The 27,031-nt window shown below is 38.4% G+C and overlaps 2 protein-coding genes across 4 annotated transcripts; one reads left to right on the top strand and one right to left on the bottom strand.

Annotated features, from left to right (window-relative positions):
* Positions 1–383: 383 nt before the first annotated feature.
* On the bottom strand, positions 384–5,051 carry LOC140874555 (uncharacterized). The gene is made up of 6 exons (XM_073277854.1): positions 3,237–5,051; positions 2,291–2,546; positions 1,815–2,152; positions 1,246–1,691; positions 989–1,155; positions 384–388 (listed from the first exon to the last, which is right to left on the bottom strand). The coding sequence occupies exons 1-6, from the start codon at positions 5,049–5,051 to the stop codon at positions 384–386; spliced, it is 3,027 nt and encodes a 1,008-aa protein (XP_073133955.1).
* Positions 5,052–23,397: 18,346 nt separating this feature from the next.
* On the top strand, positions 23,398–26,388 carry LOC140874889 (uncharacterized). 3 transcript variants are annotated; one of them, XM_073278359.1, is made up of 4 exons: positions 23,398–23,577; positions 24,138–25,432; positions 25,527–25,599; positions 25,824–26,388. In XM_073278359.1, exons 2-4 carry the CDS (start codon positions 24,330–24,332, stop codon positions 25,962–25,964), a joined length of 1,317 nt encoding a protein of 438 aa, XP_073134460.1. In that variant the 5' UTR covers positions 23,398–23,577; positions 24,138–24,329; the 3' UTR covers positions 25,965–26,388. The 3 variants fall into 3 exon arrangements, with proteins under 3 accessions (XP_073134460.1, XP_073134463.1, XP_073134459.1); XM_073278362.1 differs by having other exon boundaries at positions 24,093–25,399; XM_073278358.1 differs by having other exon boundaries at positions 24,093–25,432.
* Positions 26,389–27,031: the final 643 nt, after the last annotated feature.

The following is a 27,031-nucleotide window of genomic DNA, read 5'->3' as shown; positions in this document are numbered from 1 at the left end:
ACTAACCACGAAGAGGAGCAAGATTGAAGTTTAACTTTGAAATTTCTTGAAGCAACCGTGTAGTGTTCAGAGAAGAAGAGAATAAGAATGAAAATAAAAGAAAGAAGAAGAAGATAGGCTTGAAGGAGGGCAATCATGGGGAGACAAGTCCATAAATAAGTGGGAAACGTGGTAGAAGAGTGTTGCTTTCAACACTTAATTCGCATCGTGGTGACTAATTAAAATGAAGTCTACCACTCTTCCTTGACTCGACTGATAAAAAAAATACTATCTCCCAACTCTTTTATTCAAATTATATCAATATTATACTTAAAATACTCGTGAAAATACGTTCTAACACTTCGTTCGTAAGATAGCCTCGTCCCGAGAGTCTAGAATCAAACTCAACCTGAAATCATTTACTTAATCAAATTGTTAAACGTAAAATAAACATAATCATTAAATCATAACTTAAACAATTTAAGGCATAAAATCATTAAAAATTTATTTTTAAATAATCGTGAGCAATTTTAATGGATTTTTGGACTTTACAATTCTACCCTCCTTAAAAGAATTTCTTCCTCGAAATTCGACTTACCAAATAATTTTGGGTATCGGCTACGCATATCTTGTTCAGTCTCCCAAGTAGCCTCTTCCACTAATTGATTGCGCCATAAGACCTTTACCATCTTGATCTCTTTGTTCCTCAACTTTCGGACTTGTGTATCCAAAATTTGGATAGGTACCTCTTCATATGACAAGTCTGGTGTCCACTGAACTGGTTCATGACGAATGACATGGGAAGGATTTGAGATATACTTCCTCAACATCGAGACATGGAAGACGTCGTGTACTCCTTCTAGATTTGGAGGCAATGCTAATCGATAAGCTCTTGCTCCAACCTTGTCTAGGATCTCGAAAGGTCCTATATATCTCGGGCTCAGCTTTCCTTTCTTCCCAAATCTCAAAACTCCTTTCCAAGGTGACACTTTCAAGAACACATGATCACCTACTTGAAACTCCAAGTCTCTACGCCTCTTATCGGCGTAGCTTTTCTGTTGACTTTGTGCTGTCAACATTCTGTCCTTGACTTTTGCTATCAAGTTGATTGTCTGTTGCACTATTTCTGGCCCCAATATAGCTCTTTCTCCAACTTTATCCCAATGCAATGGAGTCCTACACTTTATCCCATACAAAGCCTCATAAGGAGCCATTCCAATAGTAGCTTGATAACTATTGTTATATGTGAACTCCACTAAAGGCAACTTCGATTCCCAATTTCCTCCGAAGTCAATCGTGCAAGCCCTAAGTAAATCCTCCAGTATCTGAATCACTCGCTCAGATTGTCCATCTGTTTGTGGATGAAAAGCTGTACTGAAGGCTAACTTTGTCCCCAATCCATGATGTAGACTCTTCCAAAAGTTCGATGTGAACCTGGGATCCCTGTCAGAGATTATCCTTGCTGGAACTCCATGCAATCTAACTACCTCTCGAATATACAACTCTGCATATTGATTCATCGAGAAGTTGTTTCTAACTGGTAAAAAGTGAGCTGACTTTGTCAACCTGTCAACTATTATCCATATTGAATTCATTCTTCGTTGTGTAATTGGCAGTTCAATCACAAAGTCCATGGTGACATCTTCCCATTTCCAGGTGGGAATGTGTAATGGTTTCAGAAGTCCTGCTGGCCTTTGATGTTCAACTTTGACCTGTTGACATTTCAAACATTCGCTAATAAACTTAACGATGTCTTTCTTCATACCTGGCCACCAGTATAGCATCTGTAAATCCTTGAACATCTTTGTACTCCCTGGATGAATACAATATGGTACAGTGTGAGCCTCAGTCATCACATCTTTCCTCAGTGAATCTACTGCTGGTACCCACTTTTGCCCTTTGTGATGCACGATCCCATCCTTCACTGTATACAATGCACCCCCTTTAGCTTCATCTTTAAGTTTCCAAGTTAATAATTGCTGGTCTGAAGCCTGACCTGTTCGAATCTTGTCGAGCAAACTTGGAACCATTGTTAAGGCTGATAGGGCACAAACTTCCATCGGCTCAACTACTTCCAATCTGAGTCGTTCAAAATCTGCAATCAACTCTTGTTGAGTTGTCATTCTGTTCAAGGTTGCAGATTTATGACTCAAAGCATCTGCTACTACATTAGCTTTACCCGGATGTTAGCTAATATCACAGTCATAATCTTTCACCAATTCGAGCCATCTTCTCTGCCTCATGTTCAACTCCTTCTGGGTGAAGAAGTACTTCAAACTCTTATGATCAGTGAAAATCTGACACTTCTCACCATAAAGGTAATGTCTCCACAGTTTGAGTGCGAAGACAACTGCTGCCAATTCAAGGTCATGGGTAGGGTAATTCTTTTCATGAATCTTCAACTGTCGTGAAGCATATGCTATCACCTTTCCATCTTGCATCAAGACAGCCCCTAATCCACTCTTGGAAGCATCTGTATAAATTACGAATTGACCTGTTCCTTCTGGTATGGCTAGTACTGGTGCTGTCATCAACTTTTTCTTTAACACTAAAAAGCTTTTCTCACACTGATTAGATCATTCAAACTTCACACTTTTGCAAGTTAATGACGTTAGTGGCAGCGCTATCTTGGAGAAATCCTGAATGAATCTCCTATAGTAACCCGCTAATCCCAAGAAACTCCGTATCTCTGTAGCATTCTTTGGAGTAACCCAATTTTTAATTGCTTCTATCTTTGCTGGATCAACCTCTATTCCCTTAGCCGAAACTATGTGACCCAAAAATGCAATCTGTTCCAGCCAAAATTCACACTTACTGAACTTAGCAAACAATTGTTTTTCTTTCAGAATCTGCAAGACTGTAGTTAGATGCTGACGATGCTCATCTGAACTACGAGAGTAAATCAGTATGTCATCTATGAATACTATGACAAACTGATCTAAGAAAGGCTGAAAGACTCTGTTCATAAGATCCATGAATACTGCCGGTGCATTGGTAACTCCAAATGGCATGACTAAAAACTCGTAGTGGCCATAACGAGTCCTGAAAGCCGTCTTATGAATATCTTCATCTTTCACCTTTAATTGGTGATAACCTGATCTCAAATCGATCTTGGAGAATACTACTGCCCCTTGTAACTGATCAAACAAATCATCAATCCTTGGAAGTGGATATTTGTTCTTCACTGTTACTCGATTCAGCTCTCTATAATCGATGCACAGTCTCATAGACCCATCTTTCTTCTTGACAAACAATACCGGTGCACCCCAAGGCGATATACTCGCTCTAATAAAGCCTTTATTGAGTAGCTCTTGTAGTTGCTCCTTCAATTCTTTCATTTCAGTCGGTGCTAATCTGTATGGTGCTTTGGAAGCTGGTTGGGTTTCGGGCATTAATTCAATCCCAAATTCTACCTCCCTAGCTGGAGGTAATCCTGCAATATCATCAGGAAATACTTCTGGGAAATCTCTCACTACCTCGACGTCTTCAAGTTTCGATCGAGGTAATTCTTGGTCGCAAGTGACACTTGCGAGGAAACCTGCACATCCTTTATTCAACAGTTGCCATGCCTTACCTACTGAAATTAAAAGAGATGAATTATTTTTCGGTGTGGCATGGAATAGAAACGTTTCTCCATCCTTAGTTTTCAAGGAAACCGTCCTCCGTTTACAGTCTATGGTAGCCTCGTAACAAGACAACCAATCCATACCAAATATCACGTCAAAGTCCGACATTTTGAGGATAATAAGATCAGCATACAACTCATGACCTTGCATCTGTATACTGCATCCTCTGACGATCAAATCACTACTCAATTCTTCCCCTGAAGCCAAGGATATACTAAATCTCGATATTGACTTATCCGGTACTAAACCCGATTTATTAACAAGTTCAACAGATATGAATGAATGTGTAGCTCCAGTATCAATTAAGACATGAGCGGGATTACTGGAAACATTAATCATACCTGTAACTAAAGCTGTATTCGGATCCACTTGATCATGTGCCATTGCAAAAACTCGTCCTCTTACTGGTTCTTTGGATTGAGGGCAATCTTTTCGATAGTGCCCTGGCTTTTTGCAAAGGAAACATACTCCAGTCCCTGCCATGCATTGACCTGAGTGAAGTTTTCCACATTTTTGACAAGTTGTTGGTGCAATCGCCGGTTTTGGTGCTGGTAGAGCCAATTGTTTCTGCCCCTGAGGTCGATGCTGCTGCTGTTGGTATGGTCGGTGTTGGGGTGGGGCTTGGTACGGTCTCTTTCTGTTAGCATTTCCTTGTTGGTCCCGATTCTGATAACTAGATCTTTTTGCTTGTGACTCTCTGATAATGTCGTTTCTGTCCTTTTCGGACAGCATGGCCTGATCCACCGCATCTTTGTAATTTTTCGCTCCACTTAGTCTAACATCCTTTCTGATGAAGGCATTCAATCCTTCTGTGAAATGTTTCAACTCTTCAGCAGGTTCACCAGAAATCATCGGTACAAAGTATCTTCCCCTTTCAAACTTCTTTACATACTCCGCAATTGACATGTTTCCTTGACGGATCTCCAAAAACTCTCTAGCCAACCTGTTTCGGGTGCTCACCGTGAAATATTTGCCGTAGAACACATCCTTGAATCCATTCCAAGTAAGGGTGGTTAGGTTCAACGCTGCTTTGGCTCCATTCCACCAAACACGAGCGTCATCACGGAACATATAGGTAGCACATCTCAATCTATCCGCATCCGTGATCTGCATGAATTCAAAAGCAGTCTCCATAGCTTGGAACCATTGTTCCGCTATCAAAGGATCAGTCTCTCCTTTGAACTCAGGTGGTCCCAACTCTAAGAACCTTTTGTATATAGGGTTCTGATTAGCTGCAGGATGGTTATTTCCAGCATTAGCTGTCTGGACTTGAAGCAACTGTTGGATTTGAGCTCCCTGAGCACGGCTTTGCTCTTGAAGCAGAGCAGTTAATCCCGCCAAAAACTGGTTGTTTTGATTGTTCTCACTATCTGGCCCGCAATCACTATGGTTGTTGTTTGCAGAATTGGTGTTGGTGTTGGTGTTGTTTCCCCTACGTGATGTCATAGTCCTAAAGTCCAATATTATCCACACCGCTCAGTCACGATTCAAAACGTGAATATACTTTAACATATAACAAGCAAACATATATCTCATCGCATTATCATACACATAATAACATAAGACACATAACTTACAGACATGAAGACAGAGCGTTGGAGTCGTGGCGAGTATGCATGAGTGTTTCAAGAAAACCCAGAGCGAACTGCTCTGATACCAAACTGTAACACCCTCAACCGATGAAGGTATTACCACACTAACATGACCATAAAACCTCTGTGCGGAAAAGAAAATTTTTGAAAGATGTATGCATACATCAAACCTTACTTAAAACATTTCAGAATAGTTTACAAACCAATTCATAACAATTTGAAACATAAAGCGTATTTTCTTCAATCAACATAACAACATTTAGTTCATTAACTTGACAAAAACACACTCAACACATAACACACTCATCACATAACACACTCATCACATAACACTGTAAGGCCCGAGATTATTTAATTTTAATTCGAGAATATTTAATTTGGGAATATTTAGAGTTTAGAATTAAATTCTAATATTCTTAAATTGAAAAGGATTGAAATTGAATTAAATCGCTTTTTCGGGGACTGAATTGCAAATAGCCAAAAGTTCAGGGACTAAAGTGAAAATATGCAATATTTATCTACATGTCCACCTAATTCCTATCATTCTCACGTGTATGTTCAGAATAGAAGGAGAAGGAATCAGAAACAAGCCCTCACGCCATTTTCAGATTTTTCAGCCCTTTCAAACTTCGATATCTTGCGATCCGGTAGTCAGAAATTTGAAAGAAATATATATCTGCGATCACCGCTCCGAGACCTTCATTTTGGTACAAGTTTCATTCATCTTTCTCAGACTTTATTTTTATGTTGAAGATGGAATTTTATGATTTTAAGATATAGTCATATATGAGCTGTACCGATTGTGTATTCGCAGACGGTTCGACAAAAGACTGTCGTTCGGATTTTATATGAATTTGGGAAGAATAATTCGAACACTACCATGTTTGATTGATACTGATTTTTATGGTAATGAGATGATATGTTAGAGATTATAAGTTATCTGGATTGTTGGATTGATTTGGATATTGTTTGGATTGCCGGTTTTAGCCGTTATGCCGTCGATTTGCAAAATGTCAAGACTTTGATATTGTTGATTGAACGAAGCATGGTTTGAATGGCATCTGATCTTGTTAGTTATTCGATATGTAATTTATCAGCTTTCTATCGAAGTTGCCGAACTCGAGATCTCCGAGTCAAACCGAGAAGGATTTGAAGCAAGGTTTGCTAGCATTTGCACTTGAGATTGAGTTGAGAAGTGGAGCAACCTTTTGATATGAATTTTCATTGATGTACTTGCAGATTTGAAGTACTTTCAGACGTGACATAGAAAGGTATAAATGACAGCAAATCCAGATGGGATAGAACGCTTGAAATAGCTTTCATTTCAAGTATTCCCATGTCAATCACATACTTGTTTCTTTATCTTTCTTATGTGATTATTTGTTTGTACTGCTTTGTTTGCTTATATGCTTAGTTGTTCAAGATGTGTTTTATAGCTTTTAATGCATACAGCTTATGTTGCATTCATCTTGAACTCCAGCCTTAATAGCACAGAGGGCAGCCATCGCCTAGAGTGCAGATGACGTTTGGAGAGCTGTAGTGAGTGGCATGGAATATAGATTTATTTCTAGAGTCAACTTGACTCATGGCACAGAATATGGATTTATGTTCAGAGCCAGAAGACTCACTATAGTTGCACCAAAGTCAGAGGACTAAAATACTTGATGCCGCCTCGAATGGGAGTGTCGGTGGTTTGATAGTTATTTTATTCCTCTGGATCCCAAAGAACTAAGTTTTATTGATATCAGCTTGATAGCCTTCCTTTGCCATTTGCATTGCATTCACGTTTATTATCTCGCGTTTAAAGTTGTTTATACTGGGATTTTATTCTCACCGGAGTTATCCGGCTATTGCTTTGTTTTGTATGTGTGCATGGCAATAGGTGGGGCAGGAGCTAGTCAGAAAAGACAAGGATAGCTCGAGATAGAGGCATAGCAAGTGAGGACACGGGCTTAAGTAGCACGACTTGTACTTTATGTTGTTGAACCATGCTAGAAGTGATACAAGAACTTTGTATATTATGGTTTGAATACATGCTAGTTTATGTTTATTATGTTTAGAAGCTTGTAAGACGTTATAAGATAGCATGTATTTGATTTTGTAGCATGTATAAAATATTATGACTTGTTTATCCATTCTTTGGCAGCAGATTTTTGACAGCATATTCCCCGATCGAGCGAGACCCTGCCTTTTAAAAAAAAAAAATTTTTTAGCTCTTGTTTCTTTTAGCAACCCGGGTCCCCACAATAGATGGTATCAGAGCATAAGTTTCTGGATTTAGATAGAAGTTGATGAGCGGGGTAGTTTGAGTCTGTCTGATTGTTTAATATTGCATGAGAGTACATGTTATATCTGATTATGTGCATTATCTGCTAGCATTCTTTATATATAGCAATAATTATGTGATTTCATGATTATGTGCTTTTATTGCTACTGCATGCTATATATATGCAATTGTATTCCAGAATATCCTTAGTCAGAACCTGAATTCTCATGAGAATGCATGAGAATGCTTATCAGAGAAGGATGGAATAAATTTCTGCATATTATATTGTTTATGCACTAATCTGTTTGACAATCAGATATGCCTCCCCGTAAAGCACCGGTCATTAGACAGCCATTAGTGGTTCCTCCAGCTGAACCAGTACAAGTACCACCGCCAATTGTTGAAACTCAGAATGCACAGGGTAGTACATCTACTGACCCGTTGGATCCTACTGCTACTCCAATGGAGACTTTGTTAAAACGATTTCAGTCATTCAAACCACCAAAATTGAAAGGAACAGAAAATTCAGTGGATTGTGAGAATTGGCTTGAAGATATAGAACAACTGTTTGAATCACTCGATTATACAGATGATCGTCGTATCCGACTGGTAATACATAAACTTCATGAAGTTGCCAAAAGTTGGTGGATTACTACCAAACGGGCATTGGAACAACGAGGTACGATTATCACCTGGACTGTATTTAAAACTGAGTTCTATCAACGTTTCTTTCCAGTCTCCTACAGGAAGGATAAGGGTGCTGAATTTGCCAATCTAAGGCAAGGTAATTTGAATATCGAGGAATATGTGGCCAAATTTTCAAGTCTTTTGAAGTTTGCACCACATATAGCAGCTACTGATGAAGCAATGGCGGATCAGTTTATCAATGGCCTTAATCCAGATGTGTTTACCTTGGTGAACAGTGGACGACCAAATACTTTTGCTGATGCCTTGAACAAAGCTAAGGGAGCCGAAGCAGGTATTTTGCGACAAAGAGGAACACCGTTCATTCCACAGCCATTTCCCCAGCCTGTATCAGCTTTCATTTCACAGAATCCGCCACAGTTTCAGCAAACATCTCCCAGATTTGAGGGAGGAAGCAGTGGCAGAAAGGATTCTAGATTCAGGCCAAAGGGAAAGCAATTTAAGAAGCCAGGTAGTAGTTCTTCAAGTTCTAGTGGACAGAGACAGTTTGGGGCAGGCCAGAGAACTGGTGAATCAGGAGCATTCTGTTTTAAGTGTGGTGGAAAACATTCAAGTGATCAGTGCAAGGGTGTGACAGGTAATTGCAATATTTGTCGTCAACCTGGTCACTATGCCAAGGTATGTCCTCAAAGAGCTATAGGTGAAAGTTCTTCTCGACCAATACCACAGGCCGAAAGGCAATCAGTGCATTCATTTCAGCCTCAGCAACCTCAGCAACAGACCAGAGGAGGAGGAAGCCAGACTGTGACTCAACCTCCTAGACAACAGGCTCGAGTTTTTGCACTTACTGAGGAACAGGCACAGGCGGCATCTGACGATGTCATAGCAGGTAACTGCTTTATTTATGGTTATCCTGCCTATGTTTTGATAGATACAGGTGCATCTCATACATTCATCTCTGAAAAATTTGTTATGATGCATTCTTTATCTTCTGAGCCATTGCCTACTGTTGTTTCTATTTCATCACCGTTGGGTGAAGGTATTATATCTGTTCGAATGATTCGAAATTGTGCGTTGCAATATGACGGGAATGTGATTAATATAGATTGTATAGTACTTGGATTATCAGATTTCGATTGTATTGTTGGTATCGACATGTTAACCAAGTACAGAGCAACTGTAGATTGTTTCCAGAAAGTGGTTCGATTTAGACCAGAAATGGCATCTGAATGGAAATTCTACGGTAAGGGTTCTCGAGCCAAGATTCCTTTGATATCTGTGTTATCTATGACCCGTTTATTGCAGAGAGGGGCGAAAGGATTTCTGATTTATGCAGTCGATGTATTGAAATCCAGTCCAGCAGTAACAGATATTCCAGTTGTGCATGAATTTGCTGATGTATTTCCTGATGAAATTCCTGGTTTACCTCCAGTATGAGATATAGATTTCAGTATTGATCTAATGCCAGGTACGCAACCAATATCCAAGGCTCCTTACAGAATGGCATCTATTGAATTGAAGGAGTTGAAGGATCAATTGGAAGATTTGTTAGCCAAGGGGTACATTAGACCGAGTGTTTCACCTTGGGGTGCTCCGATACTGTTTGTACGAAAGAAAGATGGTTCCATGCGCTTATGCATTGATTATCGTCAATTGAACAAGGTAACCATCAAGAATAAATATCCACTGCCTAGAATAGATGATTTGTTTGATCAGCTACAGGGTTCAGCTGTCTATTCGAAGATTGATTTGCGATCTGGATATCATCAACTGAGAGTACGAGATGAAGATATTCCTAAAACTGCTTTTAGAACAAGGTATGGACATTATGAATTTATCGTCATGCCTTTTGGTTTAACCAATGCTCCTGCAGTATTTATGGGATTGATGAATCGGGTATTTCAGAAATATTTGGATGACTTTGTCATTATTTTTATCGATGATATCTTGATCTATTCCAAGAATGTACATGAGCATGCTGAACATCTCCGACTCATTTTACAGACTTTGAGAAATGAGAAATTATATGCTAAGTTATCGAAATGTGAATTTTGGTTGCAGAAAGTTGTTTTTCTTGGGCATATTATTTCAGGTGATGGGATTTCAGTGGATTCAAGCAAGGTCGAGGCTGTATTGAATTGGCCTAGACCTACATCAGTACCAGAAATACGGAGTTTTATGGGCTTGGCAGGTTATTATAGACGTTTTATCAGAGATTTTTCCAGCATTGCGAAGCCTATTACGCAACTGACTCAGAAGAATAAGCCGTATGTCTGGACTGAAGCCTGTGAAACTAGTTTCTTGGAGTTGAAGAAAAGGCTTACAAGTGCACCTGTCTTGACGATTCCATCAGGTACAGGTGATTTTGTTGTATATTGTGATGCTTCTCACAAGGTTCTGGGTTGTGTGCTTATGCAGAGAGGTCATGTTATCGCTTATGCTTCGAGACAGTTAAAGCCACACGAGACTCGATATCCTATCCATGATCTGGAGCTTGCCGCTATTGTCTTTGCATTGAAGATATGGCGACATTATCTTTATGGTGAGAAGTTTGAAATCTGTTCAGATCACAAAAGTTTGAAATATCTGTTTTCGCAATCAGAATTGAATATGAGACAGCGTAGATGGCTTGATTTATTGAAAGATTTCGATTGCGAGATTAAATATTATCCAGGAAAATCTAATGCAGCTGCGGACGCCTTAAGTAGAAAGGTATGTTCTTTATCCTTGTCTACGATAGGTGTATCTCAAATGGTGGAAGATTGTTGTCTTTTTGGATTAATATTTGCAACAGATATGCACCCTATATGTGTTTGTGCTATACGAGCTGAGCCAGAACTTTTGATACGAATCAAAGAAGCACAGAAAGAGGATCAGAATATTCAGAATTCGATTGCTATGGTCAGATCTGGACATCAATCTGAATATCAGGTCAGTGCTGATAATGTGTTATATGTGAATAACAGACTTGTTGTTCCAGATGTTTCAGCTTTGAAACAGCAAATCTTGAAAGAGGCTCACAGTAGTCGATTCAGTATTCATCCTGGTGGCAGAAAAATGTATAATGATTTGAAAATGCAGTATTGGTGGAAACAAATGAAGTCAGATGTGACTGAATTTGTAGCCAGATGTTTGAATTGCCAACAGGTAAAAGCAGAAAGAAAGAAACCAGGTGGTCTATTGCAGAGTCTATCATTTCCAGAATGGAAATGGGATCACATTTCCATGGATTTCGTTACACAGCTACCACGTTCATCCAGAGGGTGCGATGCCATTTGGGTGATTATTGATCGTTTGACGAAATCAGCATGTTTTATTCCGTACAGAATGACGTACAGACATGATCAGATGGCAGAAATCTACGTCAGAGAAGTGGTAAGATTACATGGTGTGCCTAAATCTATTGTTTCAGATCGAGACCCTAGATTTACATCATACTTTTGGCATAGCTTGCAACAAGCTCTTGGTACTCAATTGCATCTGAGTACAGCTTATCATCCTCAAACAGACGGACAGTCAGAGCGGACTATCCAGACACTTGAGGATATGTTGAGAGCTGTAGTACTAGATTTTGGTACTAGTTGGCAAGATTCATTACCACTTGCAGAATTCTCTTATAATAACAGCTATCAGACGAGCATTGAGATGGCTCCTTTTGAAGCATTGTACGGAAAGAAATGCAGATCACCGTTGTACTGGGATGATATCTCAGATGTTCCTGATGTTGGGCCTGATATGATCCGAGAAATGACAGAGAAAGTAAAGCTTATTCAGAAAAGAATGAAAACAGCTCAGGATAGACAAGCAAAGTATGCAAATATCAGACGACGACCTCTATCTTTTGATCAGGGAGACAGAGTTTTCTTGAAGATTTCTCCGTTTAGAGGTACGGTCAGATTTGGAAAGAGAGGAAAGTTATCTCCATGTTTTATTGGTCCATATGAGATTATCGAGAAGATAGGCGATCTTGCTTATCGACTCGCTCTTCCTCCATCTTTGTCTGGTATTCATGACGTATTCCATGTCTCTATGCTGCGGAAGTATCAGCCTGATCCTTCCCATATTCTTCAGCCTGATGAAGCTGAACTTGACGAGACTCTTAGTTATTTTGAGCAGCCTATTCAGATTCTTGATCGCAAAGACAAACAGCTCAGAAACAAAATAATTCAGCTAGTCAAAGTTCAGTGGAGTCGACATGGCATCGAAGAAGCGACTTGGGAGACTGAGTCAGATATGAGACAGAGATTTCCAGAGTTGTTTCATTGATGTGAGTTCTTATTTTGTTTTATGTTATTTCATTATCTTATGTGTATACAGATTGTCTATACAGCTTGCTTGTGATTTCGAGGACGAACTCATGTCTTAGTGGGGGAGAAATGTAAGGCCCGGGATTATTTAATTTTAATTCGAGAATATTTAATTTGGGAATATTTAGAGTTTAGAATTAAATTCTAATATTCTTAAATTGAAAAGGATTGAAATTGAATTAAATCGCTTTTCCGGGGACTGAATTGCAAATAGCCAAAAGTTCAGGGACTAAAGTGTAAATATGCAATATTTATCTACATGTCCACCTAATTCCTATCATTCTCACGTGTATGTTCAGAATAGAAGGAGAAGGAATCAGAAACAATCCCTCACGCCATTTTCAGATTTTTCAGCCCTTTCAAACTTCGATATCTTGCGATCCGGTAGTCAGAAATTTGAAAGAAATATATATCTGCGATCACCGCTCCGAGACCTTCATTTTGGTACAAGTTTCATTCATCTTTCTCAGACTTTATTTTTATGTTGAAGATGGAATTTTATGATTTTAAGATATAGTCATATATGAGCTGTACCGATTGTGTATTCGCAGACGGTTCGACAAAAGACTGTCTTTCGGATTTTATATGAATTTGGGAAGAATAATTCGAACACTACCATGTTTGATTGATACTGATTTTTATGGTAATGAGATGATATGTTAGAGATTATAAGTTATCTGGATTGTTGGATTGATTTGGATATTGTTTGGATTGCCGGTTTTAGCCGTTATGCCGTCGATTTGCAAAATGTCAAGACTTTGATATTGTTGATTGAACGAAGCATGGTTTGAATGGCATCTGATCTTGTTAGTTATTCGATATGTAATTTATCAGCTTTCTATCAAAGTTGCCGAACTCGAGATCTCCGAGTCAAATCGAGAAGGATTTGAAGCAAGGTTTGCTAGCATTTGCACTTGAGATTGAGTTGAGAAGTGGAGCAACCTTTTGATATGAATTTTCATTGATGTACTTGCAGATTTGAAGTACTTTCAGACGTGACATAGAAAGGTATAAATGACAGCAAATCCAGATGGGATAGAACGCTTGAAATAGCTTTCATTTCAAGTATTCCCATGTCAATCACATACTTGTTTCTTTATCTTTCTTATGTGATTATTTGTTTGTACTGCTTTGTTTGCTTATATGCTTAGTTGTTCAAGATGTGTTTTATAGCTTTTAATGCATACAGCTTATGTTGCATTCATCTTGAACTCCAGCCTTAATAGCACAGAGGGCAGCCATCGCCTAGAGTGCAGATGACGTTTGGAGAGCTGTAGTGAGTGGCATGGAATATAGATTTATTTCTAGAGTCAACTTGACTCATGGCACAGAATATGGATTTATGTTCAGAGCCAGAAGAGTCACTATAGTTGCACCAAAGTCAGAGGACTAAAATACTTGATGCCGCCTCGAATGGGAGTGTCGGTGGTTTGATAGTTATTTTATTCCTCTGGATCCCAAAGAACTAAGTTTTATTGATATCAGCTTGATAACCTTCCTTTGCCATTTGCATTGCATTCACGTTTATTATCTCGCGTTTAAAGTTGTTTATACTGGGATTTTATTCTCACCGGAGTTATCCGGCTATTGCTTTGTTTTGTATGTGTGCATGGAAATAGGTGGGGCAGGAGCTAGCCAGAAAAGACAAGGATAGCTCGAGATAGAGGCATAGCAAGTGAGGACACGGGCTTAAGTAGCACGACTTGTACTTTATGTTGTTGAACCATGCTAGAAGTGATACAAGAACTTTGTATATTATGGTTTGAATACATGCTAGTTTATGTTTATTATGTTTAGAAGCTTGTAAGACGTTATAAGATAGCATGTATTTGATTTTGTAGCATGTATAAAAGATTATGACTTGTTTATCCATTCTTTGGCAGCAGATTTTTGACAGCATATTCCCCGATCGAGCGAGACCCTGCCTTTTAAAAAAAAAAATTTTTTTTAGCTCTTGTTTCTTTTAGCAACCCGGGTCCCCACAAACACACTCATGCATCGCCCGCCGGTCCGACTCCTTGCTCTTCTTCATGCCCGGCATTGAACTCATCGACATATGCATAAATGTCATCCTCATTACCTGCACCATTCAAGTATAGTGAGTCTAAATACTCAGCAAAAGTATGCAGTAAAAATCATGAGATTTCAATAATCATTTAAACTTAACATAGCATAACATAACATAACATAACATAAGCTTATCATTTGGCGACGAATTATGCGAAATTGTGGCAACCTTCATAATGGGCACATTCATCTTTTCTTGTTGATCAACAATCATATGGCATTACGCCTCATAAATTTCGTTCATTCCTTTTCGGAGGCTCCTCCGGAGCTCATCCCGGAGGACCTAACCCGTACATTGAGCCGTATTTAGGAGGGCAACTTCGGAGCCCAAACCGGAGCACCGTTCCCGTATTGCCACCACAAAGACACATAAGACATCAAAATATTTTCATGCATCAACATATTATATCTTCATAATTCAACATAGCATTATTCATTCATGCTTTATCATTTTCATTTCATCAACATATCCTTTCATCCATCATGAAGCATCATTGAAACATCATAATTTCCATCTTAACTTTTGTTTCATGAACATAAAACTTTACTCGATAACTTCGTGCATGTAATAAATGATAAAAATCATACTTTCATATTGAACATAGGTTTCATGAAAGAAACTTAGACATGTACATGCACCACATAACGTAATCGATCCACGTAAGTCGTTCTTTCCGTTCTTGACTTTAAACTTGAAACTTTTTGCATAAAAACTCTTAAATATATTTTAGAAGCCTTAATAGGTCATAACCATGTATTTAGGACCTTAAAATAACATAAATAAAGCTTCAAATCAGAAGGCCATGCGCGGGGGCGCTACTTTTCGGGCGCGGGCGCGCATACCCTATCTGATGGGTCTGCTTGTTCATTCTTAAAATCTATCTTGCGGTCGGAATTCGGAAAAGTGGTAAACATGAAAGTTTTATCCCTTGATCTTGGCTTTCTAATGCCAAAAACTTCACCTTAATTGGAATTTTCAATAAAAAGTTATACTCATTCGCCCAAGACTGGTCAGTGCAGAAAAATCAAACCAATCAATAAACTTTGGATTGATTTTGGCCAAACTTCAAAACCGATTTTGGAAAACTTCAAAACATAAAAGTTGCAGAAAAATTAGTTATCTTTCAAATACAATTGGCCTCATTTAATTTGGATTAATACAAAAGAATTTACTCACAAAATTGCAACAAGTGTCGATAATCCGAGGCAACCCATCACATGCAACGTTTCAAAGCTTTAACTCAACTAACTCAACTCTTTAAAATTCAACACATACCTTCAAAATCAGTACTTTCCCAACTCTAAATCATAAGAATCTATCATCACACATTATTTATCAATAATTTCACAAGAAAGACTTACATATCACGACTTATGCTTCACAATTTCAATCAAACATAGATCATGATTTTAGGCTCTAAATAAATCATGCATAAACATTACATAAATCATAATTTTCATATCAAAATACATATATCTTGAATGGTGGTTTAAAATTGCTTTAAAAAAAACTTGCCTTGAATGGAGGAGGAGTTGATCCGGAACTTCGGAAACGAACTAACCACGAAGAGGAGCAAGATTGAAGTTTAACTTTGAAATTTCTTGAAGAAACCGTGTAGTGTTCAGAGAAGAAGAGAATAAGAATGAAAATAAAAGAAAGAAGAAGAAGATAGGCGTGAAGGAGGGCAATCATGGGGAGACAAGTCCATAAATAAGTGGGGAACGTGGTAGAAGAGTGTTGCTTTCAACACTTAATTCGCATCGTGGTGACTAATTAAAATGAAGTCTACCACTCTTCCTTGACTCGACTGATAAAAAAATACTATCTCCCAACTCTTTTATTCAAATTATATCAATATTATACTTAAAATACTCGTGAAAATACGTTCTAACACTTCGTTCGTAAGTTAGCCTCGTCCCGAGAGTCTAGAATCAAACTCAACCTGAAATCATTTACTTAATCAAATTGTTAAACGTAAAATAAACATAATCATTAAATCATAACTTAAACAATTTAAGGCATAAAATCATTAAAAATTTATGTTTAAATAATCGTGAGCAATTTTAATGGATTTTTGGACTTTACAGTTATCAGCGTCTGGTACAGTTTCATCCGGATGATGGTGATAGCTGATATTTTTATGGTGAGGGTGCGCGACCTCCGATGCCACTTGTTTCGGCTCTGAAGGCATGTCATGTCTTGGAGTCAGGTGGGGAGGGCTACCTCATCTATACAGTTGATATGTCCACGAGTAGTACGTGTATTGATCAGTTATCGATTGTCAGCGAGTTTCCTGATGTATTCCCTGATGAGATTCCTGGTTTTCCTCCGGTGCGAGAGGTTGAATTTGGTATTGATTTAGTACCAGGAACTACGCCTATATCCCGAGCGCCTTATCGTCTAGCACCATCAGAGATAAGGGAATTGAAACAGCAGTTACAGGATCTGCTTGATAAGGGATATATTCGTCCGAGTGTTTCTCCGTGGGGAGCACCTATTTTATTTGTCAAGAAGAAGGATGGATCGATGCGATTATGTATTGATTACAGGCAGTTGAATCGTGTCATCATCAAGAATAAGTATCCTTTGCCACAGATTGATGATCTGTTCGATCAACTACAGGGTACTTCTGTCTACTCGAAGATAGATCTGAGATCTGGATACCATCAGATGCGGGTACGAGACTCAGATATATCTACGACTGCTTTCAGGACCAGATACGGGCATTATGAATTTTTGGTGATGCCATTCGGTTTGACGAATGCACCGGCAGTCTTTATGAATCTGATGAATCAGATATTTCGAGAATATCTGGATAGATTTGTCATCGTCTTCATTGATGATATTCTTGTCTATTCTCATGACAAGGATGAGCATGCACAACATCTAAGGATTGTTTTACAGACGTTACGAGATAAGCAGCTGTATGCGAAATTGAGCAAGTGTGAATTCTGGCTTGATCGGGTAGTGTTTCTCGGTCATGTGATTTCCAATGAAGGGATATCTGTAGATCCTAGTAAGATAGAGGCAGTGCTGAACTGGTTTCAACCGACGATAGTTGATGAGATTTGTAGTTTCTTGGGTCTAGCTGGATATTACCGTCGGTTCATCGAGAATTTTTCACAGTTGGCCAGGCCTTTGACTCAGCTTACTCGGAAAGATGTTGCCTTCATATGGTCCTCGGATTGTGAGGAGTCATTTCATGAGCTGCGTAGACGTCTTACTACTGCACTTGTGCTAGCTCTACCTTCTGGATCAGGAGGTTATGTTGTCTATACTGATGCCTCTGGTCAGGGGTTAGGATGTGTTTTGACACAGCATGGACATGTTATTGCCTATGCTTCTTGACAGTTGAAGACGCATGAGAATAATTATCCAGTGCATGATCTCGAGTTAGCCGCCATTGTATTTGCGCTCAAGATCTGGAGGCATTACCTTTATGGCGAGAAATTTAAGATATTCACGGATCACAAGAGTCTGAAATATTTATTCACTCAGGCGGATTTGAATATACGACAGAGACGCTGGATGGATCTTTTGAAGGATTATGATTGTGACATCAAATATCATCCAGGTTCTGTTAATCTTACTGCTGATGCCTTGAGTCGGCAGGTGAGACTTTCTGCACTTCAGACTAGTGAAGTTTCTCATATGATTCAAGAGTGCTGTTCTTTGAGTTTTACGCTCAAGCACAAGAAAGGGAGAAATGGGATTCGATTGTATACTATTTTATCTGAGTCAGCATTGTATTCTCGGATCAGAGATGCTCAGATATCTGATGTTAAGACTCAGCATTTGGCACGTCTAGCCAATGGAGTTAATACATCTGGATTCCATTTTCAGGCAGATGGTTTATTGTGTCTATCTAATCGAGTGGTTGTACCTAATGATGCGGAGCTCAGGAACGATATTCTTTCTCAAGCTCACAGGAGTCGATTATCAGTTCATCCTGGTAGTATGAAAATGTATAAGGATTTGCGAACTAGATTGTGGTGGAAAGGGATGAAGAGAAGTGTGTATCAATTTGTTTCGAGATGTTTGGTTTGTCAACAGGTCAAGGCTGAACATCGATGACCAGGTGGATTACTGCAGAATCTTGAAATTCTCGAATGGAAGTGGGAGCAAGTGACTATGGATTTTGTTACCCACTTGCCTATGACATCACGTCAGTGTGATGCTAACTGGGTTGTCGTTGACCGTTTGACGAAATCAGCACACTTTATTCCTTACAACCGGGAGTATTCTTATGATCGCATGGCATGCTTATATATCCAAGAGATAGTGCGATTATATGGGATTCCAGTGAGCATAGTCAGTGATAGAGACCCGCGATTTACCTCACGTTTCTGGGGTAGTTTTCAGGAGGCGTTGGGTACCACTCTGAGTTTGAGCACTACATATCATCCGGAGACTGACAGGCAGTCAGAACGGACGATTCGTACACTGGAGGATATGCTACGTTCTTCTGTCATGGATTTTGGCTTATCTTGGCAGGATCAATTACCTTTGATCGAATTTGCCTACAATAACAGTTATCATCGTAGTATTGATATGGCACCTTTCGAGGCATTGTACGGTCGACGGTGTTGTACTCCGTTATTCTAGGATGAAGTCAGGGAACGACAAGTCGAGGGTCCTGAATTGGTGCAGCAGATTGTAGACAAGGTAGATTTGATCAAGCATAGGATCAAAGTTGCTCAAGATAGACAAGCCAGTTATGCCAATATTCGCCGTAGGCCACTTCAGTTTGAGCCTGGTGAATATGTGTTCCTTCGAGTATCACCTTTCAGGAAGGTGATGAGATTCGGTGTGAAAGGTAAGTTGTCTCCTCGATTCATTGGGCCTTTCCAAATACTGGAAAAGATCGGAGATGTTGCATATCGTTTGGCTTTACCGCCAAATCTTTCCAGTATACATAATATGTTTCATGTGTCGTTACTTCAACAGTATATAGCTGATGAATCTCATGTGATTCAGTCTACTGATATTCAGCTAGAGTCAGATCTATCTTTTGTTGAACGACCAATCCGTATCCTAGACAGAAAGGAGAAGGTTCTTCGAAACAAGACTATACCACTTGTGATGGTACAGTGGCAGCGCCGAGGCGTTGAAGAAGCAACTTTGGAAACTGAAAGTCGTATGCAAGCGGAATATCCTGAGTTGTTTGCTTTGTACTTTTGATTTACCATGTAAGATGTAATTACAGTTGTTGTAATAAAACATGGTTTGATGTTTCATATTGTTATCTTGATTTGTCTTTAGATGTTATTTCGCGGACGAAATATCTAAAGGTGGGGAGAATGTAGTAACCCAGAACTTATTTTAAGAATATAATATGTTAAACATGATTAAGGGTTGGTAATTAATCAATTTCGGAGTGTTATTGAACTTCGGAAGAGAATATGGGCTTTTGACTTTGGGCCGGATCGGAAGCTCCGAACCCAGATCGGAAGTTCCGATCCTAGCCACTTCGGAAGCTCATTGGAAGCACAGAGATCGGAAGCTCCGATCCTGGAACTAAAGTTCCGATCTCCAGCTGCCAGCAATGTTCGATGACTCAGCCGCGAGTTTTGACAAGTGTTGATCGAGGGTGAGATCAGAAGCTCCGATCGTTGGATCAGAAGTTCCAATCCTGGCGTGCCCTGCATGCACGCAATGAGCTGGATCGGAAGCTCCGATCCCGAAATCGGAAGTTCCGATCCTGGCCGGAAATTTTGCCTATAAATAGGGCTCATTCGATTTCATTTTAAAATACGAATTCCCGAGTTTCTTTCTTCAGTTATATAGTGTGAGATAGATACTTGAGGGCCCTATCGGTTATAATAGAGGTTCTGGAATAACCAAGGTGTGGTTATAGTCATCCGGGACTAGCGACTTCAAAGGGCTAACTACGGACGAAGGTATGGTTCGGGAATCTATTTAAGTTTTGGGAGTACTTATTAGCTTAGTTAAGGCTTATAGAAGTTATGTAGTGATACGGTGAACTTTTGAATATAGGCTTGGAACCTAAGATCCTACTTTACTTGAACTAGCCTAGAGGTACGTACACATTGACTGAGATTGCCAGCGAGTATACATGTTTATATGTTGCATTTATTTGACATTATTATATGGCATGATGTATGCTTTACCGTTTTCTATACTCATATGTCATGTGCATATACACGTTGAGCCTATACCTTGTTATACCTGACTATAGAGCCGCTCAGCTCTATACTCGATAGTATGTCACTGAGAGTACCACGACGGCGGGGGCATTTATGTCTGTCTACTCTGGTGTACTAGACGAGTGTGGTTGCACCCAGAGGTTGATCCGTGCGGTGGCAGCACTCATGTGGCGCCGGTTCTGAGCATGATTTTTTGGATAACCCTGTACCAGTCATCATGTTGCATGCATCATATATTTATGTGTACTCATGTCTATGTACTGGGCGTTAGCGCTCACGTCCTAGTTGTTGTCTTGGACACCCTATTCCATGGGGCAGGTCGCAAGATGGATGGAGCCGGTAGTTCAAGGCAGGACTAGGGAGCAGGTGCCTTGAGGATTTTATTATACAGCAGGATTCGATATAGCTGTATAATGTTTAATGTTTAAGTTTTTGATTTGGTTGTATCACTACAGTATTAAGCCTGGCTTATGTTACTAAGCTGATATGTAAATTATGGTTTTGTTTCCGCATATTTTACTCTGTTAAGTTATTTTGCTGTATTAAGTTTAATGCATGCTATTAGTTGCCAGTTAGTAGGTGATTTCATGCAGGGTCACTACACAATGCAACACATAAGCATGCAAACCCGCTGGCTATCTCAGTCAGTACTTACGTATCTTACTACAGGCAGTCCTAGCAGTCCCACTCTAGGTTCCAAGCCTATCATCAATTTTACAATGCAAATACCCATGCATCATTCATTAAGCCCTAAAAGCCTTAACTAAGCTATTGCATATTCCTATATAATTTAAGGAGACCATAGCTATACCTGCGTCGGTCGTCAGCCCGCCGATGGCGACTATCCCGCAAGTAGGGGCACACCCCTGCTGCAGCTCCACAGCCTCGAGCACGGCTCCGCTACATGGGCACTGCTCTACAACTAGGTCAGACACTATCTGACTATAATAAGATATATTCCCTACTCCAACTCTAAAATAAGAGTACCCAAAGCCCTAAAATAGAGCCACCTGGGCAAAGGAGAGGAAAATGGTGCGATTTTGAAATGATCTCCTTGGCTTTCTTTTATAGACGAGGGTTCGGACCGCCCTAACTCTGCATGCGTGATAAGTGACACAGCAGGAACTTCGGATCATCTGATTGAGACTTCGGATCGTCCGAACGTGAATATTACTTCACCCATGACATCACCCTCCCGGACACCTGGCGGGGCTTCAGTTCGGACCGTCCAATCCAGCACTTCGGATCGTCCGAACTCTACTTTCAGCTAATAAAATAATTTCATTATCTTATCTTATGACTTATCTGAAGGAGATCTGACCGTCCGATCCTATTCGGATCGTCCGAACTCCTACGATCCGAACTGGTTCAAGGCCTCCGAACCCACACACTTCGGACCATCTGATCCCTGGTTCGGATCCTCCGATCTTGTCTAAGACTCGGAACCTTCCCGGCCATTTTCAAGTGTTCTGGATACATTTTCATACTCCGTTAATCTATTTAGAAATTCCTTAATCATGTATTAATTAATCTAAACATGATCACATAATTAATTTATCCATTAATCGTTAATTCCGGATACGAGTCACTACAAAAATCCTAATCTACCCTATTTTAATTCCCACCAGGGCTATACACACACACACACACACACACACACATATATATATATATATATATATATATATATATATAAATTGTCTGTTTTAAAATAATACATATTTTTATATCCAATACTTTTGATACATGAAAATGATTCACATGTGAATCAATAATAATTTACAATATTAAAAAAAATAATCCAAACTACATCATGCATAATCATTTTAATTATACAAGTATGATTTATCCACATATACTCTCATCCGTACAAACATTGGCAAAATTGAAGGAGCAAGACGCGAGGTCGGCAAGGATAGTAAGATTTGAAATTCTTCTTCTTTTTCTTTTCCTTTTTTTCTGTCAGAAAACAAAAATTCTAATTTCTAAAAAAAAAACATTTTAAAGTGTTTTTAAAAACAACTTTTGTCATCTAATATTAGATTTTTAAGAATTTTTTTTATTTGTAAAAAGTGCTTTTAGCCAACTGACTTATCCAACCAAATACACTCAAAATTAAATAAGCGATTTTTGTATCTTAAAATAAAATTATAATTATTTGACAAACGAAAATATGAAACTAAGGCAAATTTTGATATAGAAGTTGTAACTTAAAAATTGCTTAAATAAGCTCAACCTTTTTAAGTGATTTTATTGAAAAAAAAAATTAAAAACGGTTTTGTCGTTTGGATAAACATTGAAAAGTATTTTTATTTAAAGTTTTAAATAGAAGCAGAAGTCAAACCAAAAATTCTAAATTTTTAAAAATAATTTTTTAATTGCTTTCTTAAAACATAATTTTTAACCAAACACTTCATGTTTTAAGAAAAAGTAATTTTTTTTAAAAAAATGTGTTTTTTAGTTTTTTTTGTTATTTTTTTGTTTATGTAAACATACAATATATGGGTCACTTATAATATATATCAGTACTCGTAAGCACACGTTTCGTGCTTATCCAATACATTTTTTTAAAAATAAAAATAAAAAAATCAGAGAATAATTTTGAAAATTGTTGTTTTTCAATAAATAAATAAATTTTATAAACTTTGACATTTTCGTAAATAAATAGTTATGCATTAACAAAATAAAATATGTAATATATCACCATAATATAATTCACGGATCCAAATATTCCGATTTGAAATCGATTTGTATTTTTCCGCTTCTAACAGAGAAGGGCACTCTTTGCTTGCCCAAAAACACTTCAAGAAAAAATTCCTCACCGGCGTTGGGCCACTGTAAACAACCCCGTCTCCGCCTTCCCCTGTGAAGATTATACCACCGTGAAGGAGGTTGATGCAGATGAAATTTTTGGACGAAAGTCAGAGGTACCCATTTCAACCATTTAGGGGAAAATGGAATTCTTAATTAATCATCTTTCAAATTTTGTATCCTTTTTGTTTACATGGTGTTATAAATGTGAAATTCTTTTATTTCCATTATTTCTCATCACTGATTGCTTGAATTTAGAAACATAAAAATGTTTTTCTGGTGATTTTGTGCTCCGGTTGTGTCTGGTCGTGGGAATTGAGGACTCGCATTTCAGTATTTTTTTTCATCTGGTTTGGGAAATGACGTTGGCTTTATTGAAGGTGGTATTTCAAAATTAAGTTAATAGTGAGAATTTTGATCACCTGTTGTGAAGCAAAACAAGCGGTTGTTTTGATTAAAAAAATTACTTAACCATGTTACCCATCGTGCAAATTGCAATTGTGTTTGCTGTTACATCCTTTTTAGTTGTTCGAAATACTACTGTTGAAGTACACTTTCTGTTTTCGACCATGAATTTTTTGTAGTTTTATCTTGTATTAAGTTTTTGTTGATAAGAAAATATTAATTACAGGATCTGATTGAAGTTCAGGGCTTACTCATTATTCTTATGATGCAGAAAAGAATGGGTTCATGAGAATTGACATCCTAAACCATAGTTTGAGGTCCAATATATGATGGAAACTGAGTTAAACTAGATTATTATGCACGCAAAGACGTTTTTTAGCTTGAGAATACACAAAAGCATAATTTGTGTAATTATTAATTGCATAATAATTCATTCCTAACGATAAGTTTTGAGCACTCAAGAATGGGAGGGAGAGAGGATTTATGGAAAATGGGATGGTCAGAAATCAATCTGTGCATAAAATGTGACGAGGGGCAGAATCTGTTGGTGTGCAGTGACAATGATTGTCTTCTAGCGGTTCATGAAAAATGTTTGGGGTGTCCCGCTAGATTTGATGATGGGGGGAACTTCTATTGTCCCCATTGTTTTCACAGGCAAGCTCTTAGAGAATCACGACGAGCATGGGAAAATGCAATGTCAAAAAAGAAAGCTTTGTCGATTTTTGAAATGGTAGGTAACAAAACAAATTTGGAAGAGAAAAAGAGAGTTGACGCTAAAGGGCTAAACCAATCCGAAGGTGATGAAGATGTAAATATGACAGCTTTCCATCTTAAAAAAAGTCCACAGGGCAGTGATGTTCTCTATCAATCTGCTGGAACTGATAAAGATGCTCAAGGTACTATACATGGTGAACGTACTGCAAACTTTTCACCACTCAGAGGAGCAAATAAATCAAGGATGACGAACAAAAGTGAAACAATAAAGTGCAGTGAAAATATTAACGGCATTCTACGTGACATGGAGCCTATTGTTGCCCATGGCAAAGCTGACATGACATCACAGCAAGACCGGATGTTGGACAGAAGGGAGAATGAAAAATGTGTTGACAGTCATAAACTGAATAAAATTATTGGAAATAATGAAAAAGATGCCTTCACAAACAAGTCCGCGCAAGTGCAAAATCTGTCCACCTCATCTAGAAGACAATTGGATAACATAAACATACAAGAAGAGCAGAAACCTGAGACCGTAGAAGAAGAAAGGATGCAGGAAGAGGTATCTCAAAGTTCTAGAGGTCCTTCGGGTGATGAACTTGCACTGACTGGGCATGCTGGATCTAAGGGAAGATTGAAAAGGAACGACTCTTCAGATATGGATTCTGAAACTGTTTCTGTGAGAAACAAGCGTCCCAAACCAAGTAATAAGAATAAGAATGAGCTGAAGTCTCCAGAAAGAAATCCTTCTAGGAGGTCGTCTTTGGCTTTGAGAAACATCAAAGAATTTGGCGAACAAGAAGTTGGTTCCTCCAGAAGGTCAAATCAATCTTTAAGACTATCGGTCTATCCGTGAGTAACTAACATACCATAGATGATAGAAAATTTTCAAATTCATGCATAAATTAGGTTTTCAGTATTCTGTACTAGTGTGATTCCCTTGCAGGGCTACTGATTTATTTGTCGGCGGGAAACGTAAAAAACTAATGTGGAAGAAGGACGAAGAAGAAATGCTCAAGGTAAAAACTGCAACTCTCAGTTCATGATGTATATTGTTTCCATTTTATTCAAAAATATTTGTCATTTAAAGTTAAGGGTGATAGTGCATGTACTATTGTATTAAATGATGATACTCTTTTTACTTGTGTGAGGGGATTTCATCGAGTCCGAAGCCTTTTTTCCACAAGGAGAACTTTTCCTGCACGACATGAACTTTATTTTCTTGCCACATGTTTCCTCACAGGAAGGAGTGCAGAAATTCGCATTGACTACAAAACAAAATCTTCCTTGGAGAAAAATCTTGGAGTTTGGTCGCCATGTGTTTGATGAGAGTCGTACTCCAGCTGATCTTAAGGATAAATGGAGGAACCTTTTGGCAAGATAAAGTCCGCCATATAATGCTGCTTACTATTGAAATTCAGATGCATGGCTTTAAGTGTGTAGTCATAGGTGTTGGTATTACCAATAGGAAGTGTTAGACCTTTCATTTTTTTGGTTTATATTTTGCTCCAGTGGATTTTTTATTTACCTTACCTATTGGTTCCATGTTTTGATTTGGTTCGCCATACATACAAATGACCACTACAATCTACGAGTGTTCATAAAAGTAGTCGCTCAATATGTTTCGAGTTTCGACTATTCCATGGATGATATATGGGGTTGATGCAGACTTCACATGAATTGAAGCGAGCCGAAGTTTTAAACACTTGTTTGTTCCCAATAGTACATAGACGTATTTCAAATTTTGATTTGTTTGGATGAACTAAATTCAAATGAATTTTAAATTCACTGTCAAGTTTGAGTTTTTGTGTTTTCGAGTTGGTATATCGTGAGACGGGTAACCTTGCCACATTTACAATAAAATGTAATATTTTTGACATAAAAAATAATAATTTTTCGTGAGTGACCTAATTATGATGTTCGTTTCACAAAATTTAATTATGAGACCGTCTCATTAGAATTTGTGTTTTTAATAATATCTGTGATGATTTCAAATGACATCCAAAATTCGTTTTTCAAATTTTCTCAGTCAAATGTGCATACTTCTCTTCTGTATAAAGAATTGGATTTTTCTTGTTTGGTATCTCTGTGTTTTTTTAGGACGATATCGTATTATTAAAATAAGCAAGAAGACAAATCCTGAATTACAAGATTAATCAACCAAAAAATAAAACTTTCGCGCTCCCAAACAAAACGAGCGGGGGGAGAAAATGACAAAAGAGGCAAGCGAGTGTGAAACTCAATTCGTCGACCTACGAACATGACGTAGAGAAGTGGGACTATCTTCGGCCAATAAATTTCTAATGTCTGTCACTACTACTCCAGAGTAGCTAACATCCTCTTCTGGCCTCGTGACCGTTTGCATAGATAGGAGAGATTAATCCGAAATGATATGATTTACTCTTCAATTTCGTTCTCGAATGGACTTCAACCCGCCCTCAATCGCAGCTA

This window comes from Henckelia pumila, chromosome 1 (genome assembly GCF_033568475.1).
Source record: "Henckelia pumila isolate YLH828 chromosome 1, ASM3356847v2, whole genome shotgun sequence".
Taxonomy (NCBI): domain Eukaryota; kingdom Viridiplantae; phylum Streptophyta; class Magnoliopsida; order Lamiales; family Gesneriaceae; genus Henckelia; species Henckelia pumila.
The sequence above is the reverse complement of the archived record's forward strand: the minus strand, read 5'-3'. Positions and strand labels throughout refer to the sequence as shown.